Source organism: Nesoenas mayeri (genome assembly GCF_963082525.1).
Source record: "Nesoenas mayeri genome assembly, chromosome: 17".
Classification (NCBI taxonomy): Eukaryota; Metazoa; Chordata; class Aves; order Columbiformes; family Columbidae; genus Nesoenas; species Nesoenas mayeri.
This window is the reverse complement of record NC_137565.1, coordinates 10,574,386-10,594,596: the sequence shown is the minus strand read 5'-3', so window position 1 is coordinate 10,594,596 and position 20,211 is coordinate 10,574,386. Positions and strand designations below refer to the sequence as shown.

At 38.4% G+C, this 20,211-nt stretch overlaps 1 protein-coding gene across 1 annotated transcript in view; it reads left to right on the top strand.

The window, feature by feature from the left end:
• Window positions 1–511: 511 nt before the first annotated feature.
• The window catches only part of CCDC60 (coiled-coil domain containing 60), a gene marked incomplete at both ends in the record, with an annotated part of 50,109 nt that continues 30,409 nt past the window's right edge, over window positions 512–20,211 (top strand). The window contains one exon of the mRNA XM_080354989.1: window positions 512–961. Within this exon, the coding sequence (XP_080211115.1) occupies window positions 512–961 (450 nt within the window). The remainder of the gene's footprint in view (window positions 962–20,211) is intronic.

Genomic DNA, 20,211 nt, shown 5'->3' with positions numbered 1-20,211 from the left:
ACCCGCGCAGGCGCGCGGCGCCGCCGAAGTTTCCCGGGCAACCGCGTGACGCGGCAGTTAACGGTCGCGTGAGGCGGCTGAGGAGCGGGGCCGGCCCTGCCTTCCTCTTGCTCTGGGGAAGGAGCTGGGGGTGGGTTTAGGCACCTCCCTAGAGTTTGGGAGATGGGAGACTCTTGGTGTGAGGTCTGTGGGCAGAGTAGGTTGTGCTATTGTTAAAAATAGGTTTAAACGAAGTTTTATTTGTAACAAAACCCTTCAGAAAAAGGTGCTCCGGGTGTTCGTGAGGAGAGGGATTAGGGGTTAGTTGTCTCGGTCCCTCAGGATTTATTTCTATTTGAGGGGAATGAGACCTCAGGTGGTGTTAATCAGCAGAAGTTTCTTCTGTAGGTCTACCCTTTAGAAAACGTACTTGCTTCAGGGTTTGGGCAGCAAGTATGTGTTTTCCTGACTGCAAAACTAGAGTTTTTAATAATTTAGGGATTAAAACGACGAAGGTTCCCATTCTGGAACAATGCCAGTACCAGATGCAGCTAAAAACTGCCCAGGTGAGGCACCTGTGGGAGCAAATGCAGGGAGGAGCAGCATATTGAAGGCACCTGTGGCACCAGACCCACCAAAGAACAGCAAATTCAAGGCACCTGTGGTGTCAGATCCACCCAGGAACAGCAGAGCCAAGGTGCAGGTGGCCACTAAAGTGCTGAATCCTCGAGATTTTGTGCGCATCCAGGCTTTGCCTGGCTTGGCTCAGAAGGAAGGGAAGGTCTTGGCCAGGAGCAGAACGATTTACAGGAGCAGTGAACCTTCGAGAGAACAAGTGTTCTGGGAAAACCACCAGAGGAGGCAAAAGCAATTCACTCAGGGACTCTTCACCCCCTTTGGGAAGCCTTATCAGGAGATTGGAGAGATTGCCTACACAGACCCGAAAAAACTCACCCTCTACTCCTTGGGGCAGCTGTCACAGGTAGGCCTGGCTTTCCTAGTTCTGCTTTAAAAAGAAAAGCGGGGCAGCTTCTAAGTAAGCTGCAAGCCTGTGTTTCCAGGGAAAGGAGTTGTTATTTCTGCTTAAAGAAGAGTTTGAAGCTGTATTGCTTGCCTGCATGTGGACAATCAGAATCTGATCCAATGTTTTATGAAGCATTTACAGAGCATTTGTAAATAAAGTGGGACTGCTTTGCTGTCTACATTGTGATTTTTGAGCTGGCTTTTGAAACTGACCTTTAAAGTTCTTAATGAGAGCACTTAATATGAAGGAGAGACAATAGCAGGCTAAAGAATGAAAGGAAAAACATGGGATATTGAGAGTGTACTTAAGGGAAAATACTCAGGGAAAGGTAATAAGCCTTGAAAATGGAAGAACAGGAATCATACTGAGGGCATGAGTGTAAAGGATGGGTGAAAAAGCAGGAACGATAAATAGTGGCAGTTGAAGGTGGGTAAAAAGCTCAAAAGTTGAGCGTAAGAATGGTATAAAAAATACAGTCTTTGTAATAAAACTTACATAGGTAGGGATGACTTTGAAGGTTGTGAATTATTACTTTGTACTTTACTTGCATCTGAATTTGAATTTCAGGAAGGTGTAAGGTCCTTAGCCAGGAGTGGCTGTGATAGTTTGGTTGGTTGTGTGGTTGTTATCTCCGGGTGTCCTTAGTGCTGTAAACCCACCAGCTTTGTGGGTCTTGTACTGTCTCAAGTTGCTTTTAAGCCAAGCTTGAATAAACCAAAGGGACAAGAACTCAGTCACTGATGCTTGCGATGAGTTTGCAGTGTTCTGCCATTTGCTTTGTTTCCCTTAATGCTGTTGGTTTATGGAAGGAGATCTGAAGCTCTCTGTGTTTTCTGTGAGGTTTTGTGTGGAGAGCGATTTTCCTTGTGGAAACAAAGTGAGGTCTCTCTGGCCTATCTGTAACATCAGTCCCTGTGACTTTGAGCCTACGCTTTGCTTTGTGCTTTCTAATGGAGTGCCCAAGGGATAATCTCTGACAGCTGCAGCAGGAGCAGTGTGGTTGTTATTCAGGGTAGGTAGAAAAGATTCTGTCCACCCACTACTTAATTTTCTGCTCTGATTGTGTGTGTTGCATTCAGAGCTTGAAGTTTTAAGCTCCAAATATACAATGAGTGACATTCACTTTATTTTTACATACTACCTAAAGCAGTATCTTGCTGTCTGTCTTTATTCAGAGGCTTGTTTCTGTAAGGGGCAACACTTGCTGGATATTGACTAGGTGTTCTTGTTTTAACCCTTAACTTCTAAAACAACTTTCCTTCTGCAGATTGGAAGTTTCTTTAAAGTTGTTTTTGGTTTTTTTTAGCCTCAGATATACTCTAAAATTCTGGTAATCCTGAAAATTTGTTACTTTGTTGTTGCTGTTTTGGTGTTGAAAAGTGCTTGCAAGCTTTGATCTGTAAGGGTGCTCTGAAACCCATTTGGAACTTGGCTACTTAACCTGACCAAATTAAAAGTATGTAATTTATACAGAAAACAAACTATATGTACGTTGCTAAATATGTGGTTGTGGCTTATGCCTCAGATTCATGAAGCTGTCAGAGGGGATGTAGTCACACCTACCGTTCCTTTTTGTGGGGAGCATGGCTAAAAGTATTACATAGCCTTGAGAATCTTAGACTAACCATTTTTTTTCCTTTTCCTAAAATATAATGGTTACTAAGTTGAAAACCTAAAAACAAACACACACACACAAAGATTCCTGACAATGAATCTGACCTGTCTTCTGCTTCCTTTCATCCTCAAAAACTGAGGAATGCCCACGGTTTTCATGCTGCTCACACACTAACTCTCACTATTTAAGCTGCCAGCGTGCTCTGCAGAAATTTATATATGCATTTTTCAGAGGTACTAGAACAGAAATGTATTCCTACTGCCTAATTTTACTGTTAACTGGTAACTTTGTTACCTGTATTTTTGTGTAATATGTAGCCCCATTCGTACCCACACCTAGCAGTCCCTGTAATGTTTTTAATAACTGAGAAGATTGTAGGTACCAACTATGTCTAATTATAGGTGTCTGAGAGCATAACATTGCTGGTAGTAAAAATCATGGTCTCTGGTTAATGCTTTTGTACTGATCTCTGCCTTCTGAGTTAGCATTTTCTTCAGCCACAAGCACAGCTGATGATTTGCAATGATGACTGACAGTAAAATTTATAAACAACAAGATGATGATAAAAGCCCTGTGAATTCAACAGGAATTGAGTATGCTAATATCTGCTGGCAAATGCTATGTTCTAAACTGATATTATTACAACAACAGATTTTAAGAGCTAAAACCATTTGAGTAAATATGCAGAATGGTTATACAAAATGATAGGGGCATAGGATATTATATGTAATAATTGCACATTTAGGATGCTTTTTTATATACTTGATAGCAACAAATGTGTTCAGAAAAGCTGTTCATTCATGAATGCTTTTTGTATCTTTAAGTAAATTTTATATCTGAAAATGTAGAGCTGATACTTGACTTTTCTAGGGGTTGCATTGGAAACTCTGCTGTTCTATGGTCACACAAAAAATGTGGTAGTAAAGCTGGGTCAATGTAGTGGAAGAATTGCATCCCACTGGAACAAAATAAACACCTTTTAAACTACCAACAATACCAGAGAGGGATGGGGGAAGCTCAGAAGTGTAGCATTTGTGTTTAAAAAGGCAACCAGACAACTAAACCCTGCAAAAAAAAGCTCTAAAACCCACAACAAGGAGGCTTCTTTTACCCATCCTGTACAGTATTATCCAAGAGTAACTGAGTGGCTGCCTGCTTCTGTGTTGCGTTAATATCACTCCACACCCATACTGTGAGATAGAGCCCTTCCAGCTTCCATTACAAATAATTGGAAATTACTTCATTTGGTTTGGTTTTTTTTTCTTCCCTCTCTCAAAGGTCAGGTACGAATTGCAGACAGGACTGATTCATTGAAAGTCAAAGAATGTAGCTATCCAGACAGTATTTTTAATTTCCTAAGTGTTCAGAGCAATGTGTTAAAGGTCTCTTTCTTATTCCTTAATGGAACGGTGCATGGTAATGTTAGTCACCTTTTATCATGTTTATATATCTTCTTTCCTTTAATTGCTATGACAAATTAATTTGCAAAACCTCTGAGGTGGTTTGTTGACTTTTTACATGAAAGAGAAGTGGCCTTTCTGGCCAAGCCCTAAAAACAATCCAAGTCCACAAAATCTTGAGTATTATTAGTGTCAAAGCCTGCTCTGTACTTGTCATAAAATTCTGTTCTGTAATTCTGTGCTTTGGGTAAATAGGTCACTAGATAAGATTGATAACAGCATCTCCAATGAAAGGTTTTAAGCTGAGAACTAGAGAAGAAAACGGAGCAATTTCTTTCAAGAGAAATGACACTGATGCTATTTGTTATTGCTGCAGTTAAAGATCTGCCAGGGTTTCCAATTTAAAACCTTGCTTTCCAGAAGACTAAAAGCATGTTATTTCAAGGCAGAACTTGTAATGCAAAGAACCTTTTTCCTGCCAGCTCTCTGATGTGAGGATCGGTCATAATTCCTTATCGCTCTGGGAAGAGCAGGAAACATTACTGGTGCGTTTTCTTAGTATCTCCAAAATGAAGAAACTGGTCAGGCCAGAGTACCCTGGTGTGGTGACATTCCTAATGCTTTCCAAATTGAGTGTGGTCATTGATCAGCCCTGGTCTCTCACCTGCATCAAAGTGCTATACCAGAGTCATTTAAAAACCAAACAAACAACTTTATTATAGATTTAGAAGAAGCTTAAGAAATACCTTGAAACTTCCTATTTGAAGAACATGAAATTTCAACAAAATGCTAGTGAGGAAATGGATAGCACAATATTTCTTTCTGTTAACTAGACTGGCTTTGAAAGTGGAAAGCTACAAAATACTAACACTTTTCTAGTGTATTTTTTCCATATTAGATATAAGAGGTAGAATATATGGGTGAATTATCACTGGCATGGCTGTTACTCAGAATTGCCAAACCATTGATAGAGATGTTTAGATGGAAGCATCTTTTGGGGTATTTTGATAGGTTGTTGGCTGGTAAAATTGGATCCATACAAATTTTGCTAGAGGTGGTCTCAAAGTATTTGTTGGTAAACATTTGAGTATTTCTAAGTGTTACAAAATGCATATTGGCAGCATGAAAGAATTTTGAGGTATGCTTTATTTGCAAGGGTTAATTAATATTTGGTTTAAGGTCAGCTTCTTTTTGTTTCTGCTTGTACTTCTTTGCCAGGCTTATCAAGATACCACAATCTGTTAGCTCAGGAATTACAGTGTTTCTAAGGGCTGGTATTTTGGACAGAACAAGGGAAACAAGCAAGGGAGAGTACAGAAGAGATTGTAGCGGTGAGAGTCATGCTTTCAGCTTCCCCAGAGGTCCAAATTTTTCATGTTTGTCCTTGTGCATTTCTGGTGAAAAATTGGGAATGAAGATGAGAAACACAAAATTAGGCCCCAATTCCTTTTTTTCTTTTTTTGGCTATGGATGCAGTGCATGCCCCCCATATGAAAAAATCAGGGTGAAAATTAAAAGCATCTGCAAAAACAGGTTTGTCTTTACCCTTCCATTGCAATAGCTATATAGGTGGTGTCATGGCTTGCATAATCTGTTATCTGTTGCAGATCAGAAATAAAATAACTGTGGTGCACTCAGGAAATTTAATATGGGGAAATTCTAATTGTCAAGAAATTACTTTTTTTGGATTTTTTCCTTTTTTCTTGCTTTCTGAAGTCACAACAGTTTGCGGCTGGCTGTAAGCCTAGGGCAGAAAAGAAAGAAAGAAGGTGGTGCAAGAAGTGTCGGAATTTGGAAAAGTGCCCTTTCTCAGTTGACTAGAGTTTATCACCTTGCTATGACCAAAACATACTAGTGACGTAAAGTCCAGAGCATGTAAAACAGAAATAAAAGCAAGTGCAAGCATGTGATTACAATTTCAATATTCTTAGTTTTGTATTGTAAAAAATATTCTGCTGCTTTTTAAGGAAAAGAAAGGGTTTGTTGTTTTCTGCCTCTGAGAGACCTGGCTGAATGTACATTCAGGAATGTCTGAAAGACTTTGTCAGCAGCGTGTGATGCTTGCATCTGAAAGCCTGCCATACATGCATGTACAGGTATGCCTGGCTTAGGTTTCCATGGAGATTTCTTGTAGCTAATTAAGATAGGTGGATTTTGCAGCTAGTTTTTCTTTGGCTAACCTTCTCTAGTTTCCTTTTGTTGTCTTTAACAGGTAAAAGGGTCCGTGGTGGTGTGTGGTTTTTGGGTTTTGGTTTTTTGGTTGGTTTTTTTGGGTGTTAAGCAGATACAAGTTGAGGTGTTTGGTTATGTGGGTTATTCTTCTTTCTGGAGTGAACATACAGGGCTGTTCTGCTCAAGTGTATGTGGGCTGAACTAACTATGGGTATTATACCAATGACTTTTCCTACAAGCTTCATAACTTCTATCAATAAGTTCTGTGTGCAAGCTCTCAGCATGGTAATCATCAGGTAATCTCATTATGAAAGCTGATTACACTTTCAGCTTTCACCTGGGTCTCTGCTAGCAATAAAAAAGTGAAACTCAGGTTATACATGTGTTATGGATAATGCTGACTTCCAGTAAATAGAGTTGCTTAAGTATTTTTTTAATTGTCTTCTGTAACCTTTAGCTTGGTTAGCAAGAATAACAATACAGTACATTAGTTTTTCTTTTTAAAAATAGTAACAGATGCATTTCTTGTTGCAGAAGACAAACATTGGAGGATGTTTGGAAATGAACAGCCTAATGGCATGCATCTCTCTCTCTCATGTATGACTTTCTTGTCACCCATCCAAGGAGGTATTGACCCACCAGACATTTACAACACAATGATAATGCACTGTTATATTGCTGCTTTTATGTGCACGTTATTAAATGTTAGTAAGCCTGAATGCGTAAGGTTTGAGGGCATATTAGAAAGTGGTGAATAAGCAGACTGTGGATAATTTGACTATGGAATAACAGGAAAGGGTATGGCTTTAGATGGCTGAACTAGTGGTCTGGAGCAGTTTGCTTATGTGAGAGCAGTACTAAAAGGAGGAGTGGAATGAAAGATAAACAGAAACTGAAGTGATAGATAATAGTGTCATCATAGACAGAACTGGAACAGAGCAAATGAAATAAGGGAAGTTCAATTTTAGACATATTTTATCAAATTTGGATGTATGCCTAAATTGCAATAGCAGCTGTTTTTCTGCCCCTTCCACAAATATTACATTAGATTAGGCTGTTAGACTGTACACTGGCTACTGTTGGTTTTATTAATTAAGCTCATTCCCCTTTGCTAGCCTGAACCATAAATATATTTATTTCAACTTGGATTTAATTTATGAGCCTTTACTAAAAGTTTTAAAGTGTCAGTCACACCATTTCTGAAGAACTACAATTCTTATTTGTACATGTCCATGGACAACATGGAGATATTACATCCTACTGCAGTAATTCTAACAAGAGGATACCAACATTGCCAGCCAAGTATTTGAGGTTATTTAGCAGGCATAGTGAAGCTGTTCTTGATGCAGAATTTCTGAATTTCACTTCTTATTCTTACCTGTGATTTACTTTGCCACTGTAGTCACGTATCTGTTAGAAATTCTTGGCTATTTTAGAAGACCAGCAGCCCTTTAGTGCTGAAGTAGTTGGTTTTATTATTGTTAATCATAACATTTAAGCACCCATGTATTGAGGGTTTTTTTAAATGTTTTTCTTCATGGCCTTGTGAGACTGACAGTTGTTACCTCTTGTACCTTTGGGGACAATGACTTAGAAAAGTGAATTATCTCAGATAATTGCATGTGAAAAATAGAAACCTGGTGTTATAGTAGAGAATTTTCTGATCCTAAGCTTTTGGTTTTTCCTGCAGGTGTTTTTGCTTTGTCTTTTAGAATGTGAAACAAATAGTGATATAAATGAGATAGCATATACGCTTACAAAATTGTATTTTTAAGGTCAAACTCTTTTTTTTTTTTTTTTATTAGTTGGTTAAGAGTAGTAGTTTCACTTTCTAACATTAATATTAAATGTTAGGTGATACTCCTGAACTGAGCCTAACTACATATAAATGTTATGATCTATAGAAGTAAAGGCTTTATTGTCACTATATCAGTTTGTCATATCTCCAGAACAGCAGCTAACTGGTAAGGCCCACACAATCTCCATGCTATTAAGTTCAAAACAGTCTAATCAATTTCAAAAGTTCAATTTCTGTTCCGTAATGAATTAAGAGAAGCATATAAAATGTAATAACGCATTGTTATTAAGGTTTTAGTAAACTTGCCAAATGTCACACTGCTGGTACAGTCATGGTGCATTACACTTCTGTGATTACAGCTTGAGTTGTCATTATAGAGAATTGCGTTGCTCACCTAGATTTGGGAATCAATCTGCAATATTACGCCTGGGGCAGGAGAGAAATGCATTACAAAGGTTACACTTTACAGTGAATATTCAAAACATTAGATTTTTAACAGGTTTAATGTCTGCTTCTCTTAAATAGTGCATACAAATACTTTGTAGGTTACATAATGAAAGAAATCCACAACTTCTTGTATTTGAAGAACCTGGCGCTCCCCTGGCTGCAGTGTGGCAGTTAAAAGTGACTTTTGATAACTGGAAACACTTCATCAGATGGTTAATTTTGAGACAGAATGGGGGTGAGGGGGAATTGAGATTTGACTAGAAGTGCTATGGAAAAAATAAATGTATGTTACTTTTGATGAGTATGATCAGTTTAGAACTTGCACTGAACTGTAAGGTTAACACTCTTTGTAATTCATGGTTGAGTTGCTGGTTCCTTTGTGTCACTGATAGCACAAAGGAATGTTAATGCTGATCTTGTCAGACACTGGAGGATTTCTGTAATGTCATGTTCAGTGGAGTCATATCAGGAATGAATGTAATGTACTAGAAATATAGAAAATGTTTCAGGTGGTAAAGTCGAGCTTTTTTGCATATGTGGAACTTAGAAACCTCTCTGTGTATCTGATTGCTAGTAGAAAGTAAGCAGGTATTTAATTAGGGGTAGGGGAATGTGAACAATGTGGAGAATTTTATGTTTACATGAGGAAAAAAAATCAGAACTGATGTAGAAATGCAAGACTAGATTGGTAGATGGGTTGTGTTGTGCCCATTTCTAGGAAGGATGATTTATTTATAGATTAATTTTATTCCAAATGATGCTAAAAGCACTTTGCAGGCTCAATGTAGAGGTCATATCAGTCATGCCTGGTTAACTGGGTTCAGCAGAGCAATACTACCTGAGAGTTCAGGGTAGAAAGTGATGAAGAATAATGTGTCCAGTTGAAAAAGGAGAGATGAACTTAAGTGAGCAGACAGCAGTTTGAACAAGTTGAAGTTTAGACAAGACACCTTGCTAATTCTCCCCAAACACTGCATGGCACAGGAGAGGAATCATCTTTCTCATAAAGACAGTAAGTTTCAGGGTAAGTTGATCTGAATGCAAGAACTTTGAAACCTGTTCTTAAATTGGAATGTTTCCCTGTGCAGGCAAAGTAAACGAAGGCATTCAGCGGGGGGGGGGGGGGGGGGGGGGAAGTAATAATTAAAGCCTGAGTTTGGCTTGCAGAGGAAAACCCATTTATGTAAAATCAGATTATTGGTGTTTCACTTTCGTTGAGACTGTAGAATGATGCATCTTAAATTACGAGTAGTGGAAGGCAGCATTTCCCATGGCTAGAGTAGCTTCTCCTTATTCATGCCATGAGTATAGAAAAAGTGTTGAATGCGTAACAGCAATGATGGGAGGACTGTAAGCAGGAATAGGAGGACATAATGGAATGTCACAACATTCCTTGTAGTGTAATGTGACCTTCCCATTAAATTAAATGTATGCTATTTGCACAGAAGGAGAGCTAAGATAGGGAGTATTTTGTAGGGGACAATAGTAAAGTTAATTAGGCAGCTATATTACTGTCACTCTTTACATTAAGAGCTCAAAAGCAGGGTATGGCCAACGGAGGTATAAAGTTACTTCGGATTCTGTTCATTTTGAAAAAGGAATTACTTTGTTATTTGTGAAAACTAGGCTGTGACGTTGTTTGGGGTATTGTAGCCTGGAACCTGTTTTTCTGGTGTATTAAGAGGTTTTAATGTAATTCTTTAATGACTTGCTGCTAAAAGGTTTATGCATCCTCTTTGCTAATCTAATAGGTACAAAAGACAGATTCCACAGTCCTTATTGGTGTGAAATACTGTGATTTTTCATATGCCTGTTTATCAACCACAGTGGAGTAATCATGGAGTAGGGCACAGTTCAAGCGAAACACTGATAGATTTTGGTCTGCAAGCATTTAGCTTCATACCCACCTGTACAATTTTATTCGAGGGTCAAAAGGTGCTTCATGAATCTGTTGTGATATATTTAAATTCGTAATTGCTCTTTCATACACCACGTTCATCACAAATCTTCCCTTTTTAAGAATAACTTTGAATTTTTAGTAAGTTTCCTTACTCATAAACAAATTCAAGCTGTGTTTCATTGGGCTCCAGGAAAATAATCCATATGTTTGAAATAAAGAGACTGCAAAGTTGTTAGGGTTATTTGTAAAATTTTTTTTTTAGGTTGCAGTAAATTATGGAACCCGCTGAAGTCTCTGGCAGATCCTAGTCGCTATGAGTGCACTCTGCTGTGTCTTTGGCCTTGAGCTAATGCCTGTGGCACTTCTGGGAGGGTGAATCAAGTCATTCCTCATCTGTTAGAGCAGTCCTTGGACTGCACTACTTTAATTGGAAATGTCTTTACTTCAGTTGTTTTGGCCTCTGTGCCTCATTTTGCTCCTGCAGGTACAACCAATAGTTCCCAGTGATCAGATAGCCTCATTTGTCTTCCATACTGAGGATCCTGATCTGTCCAGGATTCCGAGATGGCATCATTTGGTCCCTCTGTGTGTCAGCATTTCCCTCTCAGTGCTTCAGAAACCCTGCGGTTTTGAACCCTGGTTGATTCTTCCCTCTCCCCTCAAAGACTGCTTGTACCCCTTGAATCTGTTAGCTCCCAGTTCAGACAGAGGAATACTTAAAGCTTTATTAGATAACAAATGAATCCCCATAGCTAATTATTTGCCATGCTGTTTGGAGAGATATTTATTTTAAGAATAAATGAAGCTGTGTTATAACTATGGCCTAAAAATAAAGGACAAGCATTCTCTCTTTCACTGGAGAGTTACTGGCAGAAAATCAAACCTGTCATGTCTGACAGTTTTAGAATAAGTCTCGCACGTATGGTTCATGCCTTGAATTCCCTCATGACTAGGCTGATACCTTGTGTATTTGTAGTACTGTCTCACCCCAACTGCCAGGTGCTACTGGTCATCTTGATCTGCCAGCTGGCTGTATTAGTTATGTTGGAGAGGTTGTGACACAATGCTGCAGGTACTGTTACCTTGGGCACCCTACATGGAAAGCATGCCCCCCTAAAATTATTCTTCCCTAAAAATCACACATGAGAGCCCAGCAGCAGTGTTTCTCTCTGCCACATAACCTACTGCTAAGACATGCCTGAATACAGGGAGTAGGAAATAGTAAAGGTCTGGAGGTCTGGTCATTGGAAGCTTTTAGGACTAGTATTTTCTTGCAGGTGTCATGAAGTTGGCTGGCTGGCAGAGAATAGTGTGACCGTCACCAGTTCACAGTGGTCAAGTGTGACAACCGTAAGCCACAACAAGCTGGCAGCTTGCTACTGACAAAGATTTTGGCCCAGAACAGACTGAAATAGATGGACTGTGATTCATCTGCACCATAATGATCACATAACAGTAGGACTGAGTTTAAACAGGGTTTATATTCCATTCCTAAATGTTTTTCAAAGCTGGTATTTACAGTTCTATTTAGGGTTGATTAGTTCTGCCAAAACTAGAAGTATGTATGAATTTCATACAGTGCATTTACTATGTTGACAAAATAATTGAAAACCTGTAACAGTTACCTTGTCAAATATATTCTAGTCAAATTCCATAATTTTAAAAACTGGAAACAGATCTCTTTCTAGTTCTGAGCCCATCTTCCAAAGTGGGTAGATGTACAAAGAAGCCTCTTCTCTAAAGAAGCTTCTCAAATACATAGGACCATCACAGTATTAGCTTAGAGCATATGGTTAAAATATTCTGTCCTTTATGTTGCTTTACATTGTTGATACTGTCTTAGGTTTATGTGTTTGTGTTGAAGAAAGTGAGTCTTTACTATAACAGAAACACGCTTAACTTTTCTGTTAACACCGGTGGCAGGTGATAGGTTATCTACAGATATCTACCACACACTGCTTCAATTTTTATTTTTTTATTAGGTTACCCTGAAATGTTAGAAATTAATTCCTGGAGTCAGTGTCAGATAAAGTGACACTGGATCAGAACTGTGAGACAAATTGCTCATTACAGTTCAGGGAGCTGAATTCTCTGTGCAGACAGCTGTACTGTCACTGGAGGGTTTTTGGGCACTTCACCCGCAAGCTCTGCCTCAACAAATGCTGCCATTGCTGGTGAAACTCATAGGTGGATTTCTGTAAAATAAGCTCATTTTTAAACTCGTATCGGAGGCATTGCTATGTCTTGGAATTGTTATTTGTTTGGTTGGGTTTGTTTCTTGTCATCCTGTTTAGAGCTTGTGTCACTGTGCAACAGCCTGAATTATAAACAATGATGTTAATCCATGAAAAATCAGAAATTAAACCTTGGCAAGATCCTAGTGATACCTATCCAGGATCATCAGATGAAAGCTATATTTTTTTTTCTGACTTTTTTTTTTTAGGAAAAAAGAAGAGCTCAGCAGCATGGAATCCATTCAGCTTCGCTGTCTGACAGTCAGAAATCACTCTTGCTGACAATGAGCTCACTTCATCTTGTAGTGAAAGCAGATAAAGAGATTTAAAAACAAACAAACAACACAAAAAAGCCCAAACCACTACACACCACACCAAATCTTTTCCAAAAAGTCACTTTGCTGTTTCCATTAGCTCATCAGAAATGTTCCTGTGTAACCTCATCTGGGTGTTCCTGCTCCAGTGGGGGGATTGGACTGGATGATCTTTCAAGGTCCCTTCCAATCCCTGCCATTCTGTGATTCTGTGAAATCCTTCCCTCTTAAGAAAGCTGCTGTCAGTAAAATATTGTGTATGTAATTTTTTTCCCTTCAAGTATTTTACTTTCAGCTGTTCTCCTAAAATAATATGAGCTTATATAATCTATGTGAGATCTGAATTGGTGTGTGGCAATAATTGTGAGTCAGAGCAAGTTCACTATGTAAGATAGAGGCTTTGGAGTAAGGCTTGCCAGTACCTATTGGTTGTAACAGCAAATTCTGTGAATGTAAGGCTTTGTGCTGTTTTGCTCAGAGGTCAGCTGGAAGACACTATTGCTTGAAAACTGTGATTTAATGGCTGTATGACATACAGCCTTAAAACTAATGGAATATGAAACAGGAAATCAAAACAAAGACAGTGCTTAAGGAGAATGGGCCACAGATGTAATGCAGTCTGTGTGTGCAGCTGGCACAGCTATCACAAAATGCTTCTGAAAATAGCTGTCCTTTGGAAAGTCAAGTTTTGGTGGTTTAGCCATGGCTTATTCCTTTGTTTCTGTGTCAGATACTAGCAGTTTGGACTGAACTTCTTTTACAAGAAGTGTAGAGTAGTTCCTAAATATTAATACCTTTTTAAAAGTCACAGATAAAATGATATAAGGTTTTATTTGCAGATAACCTTGTCAAATCTATTCCAGAATGCTAGTTCAATTAATGTGATGATCCAACCCACACTAGGTACAAATGAGGGGCATGTGTGTATGTGTGCATGTTTAAGTTCTATTATAAACTGCAAATTTATAATAAAGAGAGGATGTTTTTACTTCAGTATGTTACATCTAAAATCCATGCGGAGCTGTTGCTAAGACCTTGGTGTATATATTTAAAGGGTGTTTTGGATTAGTATCGAGATTAAGGGATACTCTGTAATCTTGCATGAAACATAGCTGCTAAGATCCTTTTCTTGACATGTTCATCTGTCTCATGTTTATCATGGATGAAGTTGGTGCCAGCCAGTCTGTGGATACAGACTCATTCTGCTGGTGCAGTATGGACCATATTCATTCCTGTCAAAGTACGGATTCACTTAGAATCTGTATTCAAGCAGAGAACTTGACCCTTTGACAAAAATATGCTTCAGTGAAATTAAACAGTGGATGAGAATTTGGTTGCCTTTTTGTTTGTCAACTTTATATTTTCAGTTTACTTAGAGAATGTGCATTTATATAGCAACCCATTGTATACTCTTTGTTTATTCTATATAAAGTGTCACTGGGAAAATACTTTAAGAGATTTATAAGCTTTTAAATTAACTTAGTCTTCAGCTTGCATCTAAAACTGAACATTTGTTTTAGGGAAGCAACAGGAGTGGCTGCCTGGGAAAATAACAATGGAACTGTCAGCCCCATATTGTGACGTGCATGTGGTGAAAAGATGACTTTTTTGTTAGGGCTGGCAGATGTACTCTGTTCATTTTACAGGTCATTACATTTCTCATTATATAAACTCAATCATCTGAGTTTTTAAAATATGATTTAGAACATGAAAAAAAATAGTGTGCAAGATAAATGTAGAATTTTAAATTTTGAAAAACAAAACATAATTTGAGAAAATGATAGATAAATTCTATAATGATCCTACTGTGTTATTCTCATTGTCTGGCTACTCCATATGGAAGGTTACGTTCTGACCTTAGGAATATCACTGCATGCAGAGTAACAACAAACAAAAAATTTCTATCTGCCAATCTGCTTAGAGATTCTGATTAATCTGCCTGCATTCTTAGAGGAGAGAATCTGTAGCATTAATGTGTGCACTAGGATATTCTTTGTCTTGATGTGGCTAGCAGACTTTTTAAAAACGCTTTAAAGTGCTGTGATCATGGAAGAGAATTACTGTTATTAAACTTCTCTAACATTTCTTTGCAGAAACTTGTTTTTCCTGATCACTGAGTCTTAGCTGTCTTTGGAAACCAGATAAAAATAAACAAAACAAAAGCAAACCACGAAAAAACCCCACAAAACAAAAACAAACAAAACCTCACACCCCAAAACCAAAAAAAACCCCACAACTTCCTCCCTTCCACCCCCTCCCTGAACTGGATGTAATGTTTGTTTGCAAAAAGCTCAAGATCAGATAACAGCTACTACTTTGGAAAAAAAGTGGTAAGTTTTGACAACTCCTTGGCCTGAGTAATAACTCACTTAGATTTCTTGCTTGGAAAGCAATCTGTTAGCACAGCTCTCCTCCACACAGATTTTCTTAGGAAAACCATAAATGGGAGGAGGTGATGTTTAATCAGCTGAGCTTTCTGTTACTGTTGGCTTTCCATTGTTTTCTTCCACAGAAACATGAGTCACTGTGATCCCAGAGTAACAACACTTAGAGTGCCACTAGTGAGCTGGGAAGATACAAGTGAAACAATGACTCTAACAAGTTCAGGCTTAATCTTTCCCTATGCGTTCGGCATTTTCTTCTCTGATCGCTATACTGTCCGGCCTTTCCAACACCTTCAGACTGCTGTTACATGAGGTTTAGGTATTACTCAGCAAAAAACAGAGCTGTGAAACAGAACACATTAGCTTAAGCATTTATGCTAAGCCCAAACCACTGCTATTTCACTAGCATGTGTCCCACAGCTAATTCTGGACTATCCATATGGATTGTCCAGAAATTAGATTCTTGACATATCCCTAAGAGTTATCAGACCCTTAAATAATGTAAGTACAGTCTTCCATATTAAAGCAATGCTAGACTTTGTAGCTTCTTACCATGTAGCCCAAGTACATTGCCTACTGCAACAGGGTGTTGGTAAGTATGTGTGTCGATGTGATTGAATGCTTTGTAGCTTAGTTTTGAGTAAATCAAATGGTCTATAATTGGGGAAGTCCAAGATGGATCTCTTTTGCAGAATCCTGAATAGGACACCCTCAGTCTTCAGCATAGGAAGGAACTTCATTACTAAGAGACCTTTTAAAATTTTACTGTGAAATTGATTCAGTAATGTTTTTTGGTTTTTTTTTTACTATGTCAAAGTAAAGCCCAGGATAGAGATTAAGATTATTGGTTTATTGTTGTGTCCTGCAAGTATTAAAATACAATAAGTATCAGGGTGAGACCTTCTAGAAATATGTGCTGGATAGGCACAAAGCTAGCTCGTGTAATTAGCAGCTTAACACCCAGTAATTTGACTCTAAGTATTAGGGAAATTCTCTAAGCCCTTTCTTGGTGTGTGTGTTTTGTTTTTTTTAAACTCAAATACAGGTGGATGCAATGAATTCCAATAAACCTTACTAACATAAACTGTCAGGTGTTCTGAGCCATTAGTAAAGCAAAATCACCCACATAAAGCTGATAATTTTGAACTCTCCTGCATGAAAGAGGTTTTCTAAAAGTTATGAAAGTAACTGTCTCAGAGCTTGAGATAGAAGTTCTTGGGACTGATCCATTGTGCGTTCCATTTACAAGGCAAAACTGCGTTTGCTTATGCATACTCAGTTCCTTCCAGAGGTGAATTTAACCATAATTGTTAATTCTACCTATAGTTTTCCTGGCCCTATGCCAACTAAAAATACTTTTTTTCTTTCTTAAGATCAGGGGAGTTCCAAGTCCTGGTTTGTTTGTCTTATAAAAAGCACAGCCAGCTCTTTCTTTCCTGTGAGTCTGGCTTACTTGGCCAGCTGTTGTTTGAGGAAAATTGTGCCAGGAAGCCTGTCATATTGTATTTTTTAATGTGTTTTTCTTTGTTGCTGGGATTTAAAATTATTTTAGATCTTATGAAAAAATGCTTGCTTAACAGTCTTTGCAGAATTAGGTTTTCTATTTATTGACAAAACCAGTAGGAGCAATGCATGTTTGCTCCCAGAACCTCTCAGAGAGTGTGTTTTGGTGGGAATGGATGCGGTGAGGATGATGGTTGGGGGACCAAATCCACTTATTAAGTGGGCTACAGCAGCCTACAAGAAAAAAAGACTCCAAAGCCAGTTTTTTTTTACCTCAGGCTATATAGCATAGCTCACTGCGTTGTCTGCATTATGTTGTCACTTGAATTTTTTTTTCCTTTGTAGGTCTGACAGTGAAATAGGAAGTAGCTCATCTTTCTGAAATGTTTTTTCCGGGCCAATGACAGTACTTTTAGTAGAAGTCAGATCTGTTCTGTTGAAAAAGTAAATAACTTTTTAGGCATGTCTGCACTTTAATCAGACCTATTCAAAAACTTAAAGACATATTCCTGGAGGAAAAACTGTGTTGTAATATTTAATTTTCAATAACTTCGAAATTCTAGTTAATATGACTGCAGTTTTAGAGAATGATAGCATTTCATTTGCTGGCTTGATCCTTTAGTTGTCTTCTCTGATATGTAGCAGTTAAACACAGTTGGTATTGGTGGGACTGGAATGACCTGCTACGTGCTGCATGGAGGACTTGGTCTGTGTGTTTCAGGTATTAGCTGAGCAGGAGAGGAAAAGGAATTAGTTACTGCTAGGGGAAGAATGTATCTCAAAAAGACAGTTTACTGTTTAAAAACCAGTGAGGTATCACCATGTTCCTAAACTGTCTAATTTCATTGCTTTTTTTGACTATTCATTTTTAAAGCTTCTCTTTTTGCTGATTTGAATAGTAATTCTGTGATAGATTTATGTAAACTATTCAGACAGCACAGGGTAGTCTGAAGATTTTTACACAGTGAAGTCCTTTGTCTTGGGTTTCTGAGCTAGTTTAGCATTTTGCAGTCCTGGCCATTGCCAGCTGAAGTAACTCCTGACTGTAAGGACCTGTGAGAAAGAAGCAGAAGAACGTCCTAGAAAAATTAGTGCTTGGCTACAGCCCACCTTGATGATACTTCCTTGGTGCTGTGAAATTTAGTTTCTACTAGACAATAGAATTTCATCTCAAGCTAAACCAGATCTACTGTGAAGCAGGACAAAGCAGATGATCATGGTCAGATACCTTGTGAAGGGTTCACTAACAGGTCAGTTGACCTAGTCATCTCAGCCTATTTGCTATGAATCTAGATGCAGAATTCTGGAGATAGGAAATGGCCACTCTGCTTCCCTCCACGAACAAATCCAAACAAAGGTCACATCAGAGTGAAATTTCTTTTAGTCAGCCTATAAAATAAACAGATTGCCTGGCTCACATATAAATGCCAAGAGTTTTAAAGGAACTGTTTGAAACTCTGAAGATCTTAAGGTCCATAAGGAGTTGAGATAAGACAGAGAAAAAGACAGAGGGCAAGGTGTCAACAGCACATCTGAAATCCACTTCAACTTCAGTGCTTAGCATCCACATGAAGAACAGTTGTGGAATATTAAACTGAAACATGGTTGAGGAGAAGGGAGGTGGTTCAGAAATTTGCTTCCTTTGACGTTATTCAGCGACAGTGACAAATGCTCTAAGATTCAGACTGTGTGAGGGGGTTGGGACTTCCAGGCCCACATGCAAGCTTTTGGTCTCACACACCTGCTTTCACTACCCTGCCCTTCCTGTGTAAGTTTATGTGACCAGGGACAAGTCACTTATCTTGTTCTACCTTCATTCTTCATGTATACAAAAAGGATAATACCACACTTGACAAGAATGTTGTGAGGATTAATGTCTAAAAGTAGTAAAGGGCTAAACTGCTATAGTAGTGGGGAGCGTGCAAGTATTGTAGACAGAGAGGCTCGGGAGTCCTCAGTGTTACTGGATGCTGTTGTAGCCCCTGTAGTCCTTCCATCTCTGCCAAGCCAGAAGACTTGGTCCCATCTATCACACTCAGAACCAGCCATGCTTAGCTACAAATTTGTGACCTCCAGGTGTGAGTATTACTGCTTATATCTGGGAATGAAGCCAAAGGAGAAGTAAGATCTTGCTCTGTTTTACTAACACACTGACAAAAATAAGTGCTGTGCCTTAAACTTAACTAATTCCTGCATCGGTGTTAAGTAAATAGAAGCCAGCATGGGAGAAACCATGGAAGTTCAGAAGGAAACAGGAAGTCTTGTGTTGGTTTTTGTTATGTATTTTTGTGTTTAATGATTCCTGAGTGATGGACAATTGGAAATTCAAACAACACAGTTAAGAGTTAACAATCTTCACAGCTGAGAACAGTGAGCAGTGGCCAAAAACAACCATTAACTTCTGCATGCACTGCTTGTGTTTACTGAACTACTATCCTGCACCCTTCCCCCCACCCCCCCCCCCCCCCCCCCCCATTTCCTTTTGTAAGAGAAGTGCTTTGATTGTTCTTAATATGGCTGTGTTTCAGTTTTATGGTAGTTTTCAACTTTGGTGTTCTTTGTCCTCTACCAGGTGGCAGTCATCATGCTTTTTATTCCATGGTTTTTATTGATTTGATCAAAAGTAATTAAAGAGATAATTTGTTCTCAATTACATTTCTGTGAATTTCCTGAGGCTGGTAACTCTGCTCTCCAGCTGTGTCTTTCCCCAGCTCCTTCTCAAATTAACTTTGTTCTCACTATGAAAAAAAGCAGAATAGTGTGTTCTTTTTTTTGTTTGTTGCATTTGGATTGAATAGAGACTCTGCTGCAGCAGATATCGATCTGATAATTTTATTAGGTACTCCTGCCTTGGTCATGAACTTTCATGTTTTTAGCATAGCATTCCAATAAGAAATCCCGTGTTAGACTAGCAGAAGTAAGAAACTGCTATTGTGGTGCAAAAGGGTTTTCTTTTTTTCAATTTAAAATAAATTACATTAATTTCTAGTAGAATGAATTTTTGAGGATCCAAAATATCATTGAGACGTTTGGTCTTCTGGAAGTAGATTTGGTGAGAACATTTGTAATTCTGACTTCAATAAGGCAAAATATCTAGAAAACACTAGCTATGGGTTAGTAATATTATCATGGCAAATATGCAACCAAAAATGTGAATAAAAGGTGGTGGGAGTGTTGCATATACCTAAATTACTGGCATGTTGCCTGGAGACCATGGAAATGACAAACAGAAGACAGAAATATTAGCATAGAGGGATGTCATACAGAAGTGATAATTTTTTTTTTGCTTGCTTATTTGCATTGACTTCCAAGAACATGTTTCAAAATTTTCAAATCATCTTAATGAAAAGAGTATATAGATACTATAAAGATGGCAACTCAAATAATGTAGCTGCTTAAGGGGTTAAAAGTAACTCTAGAGTAAATGCACTGACAATGATG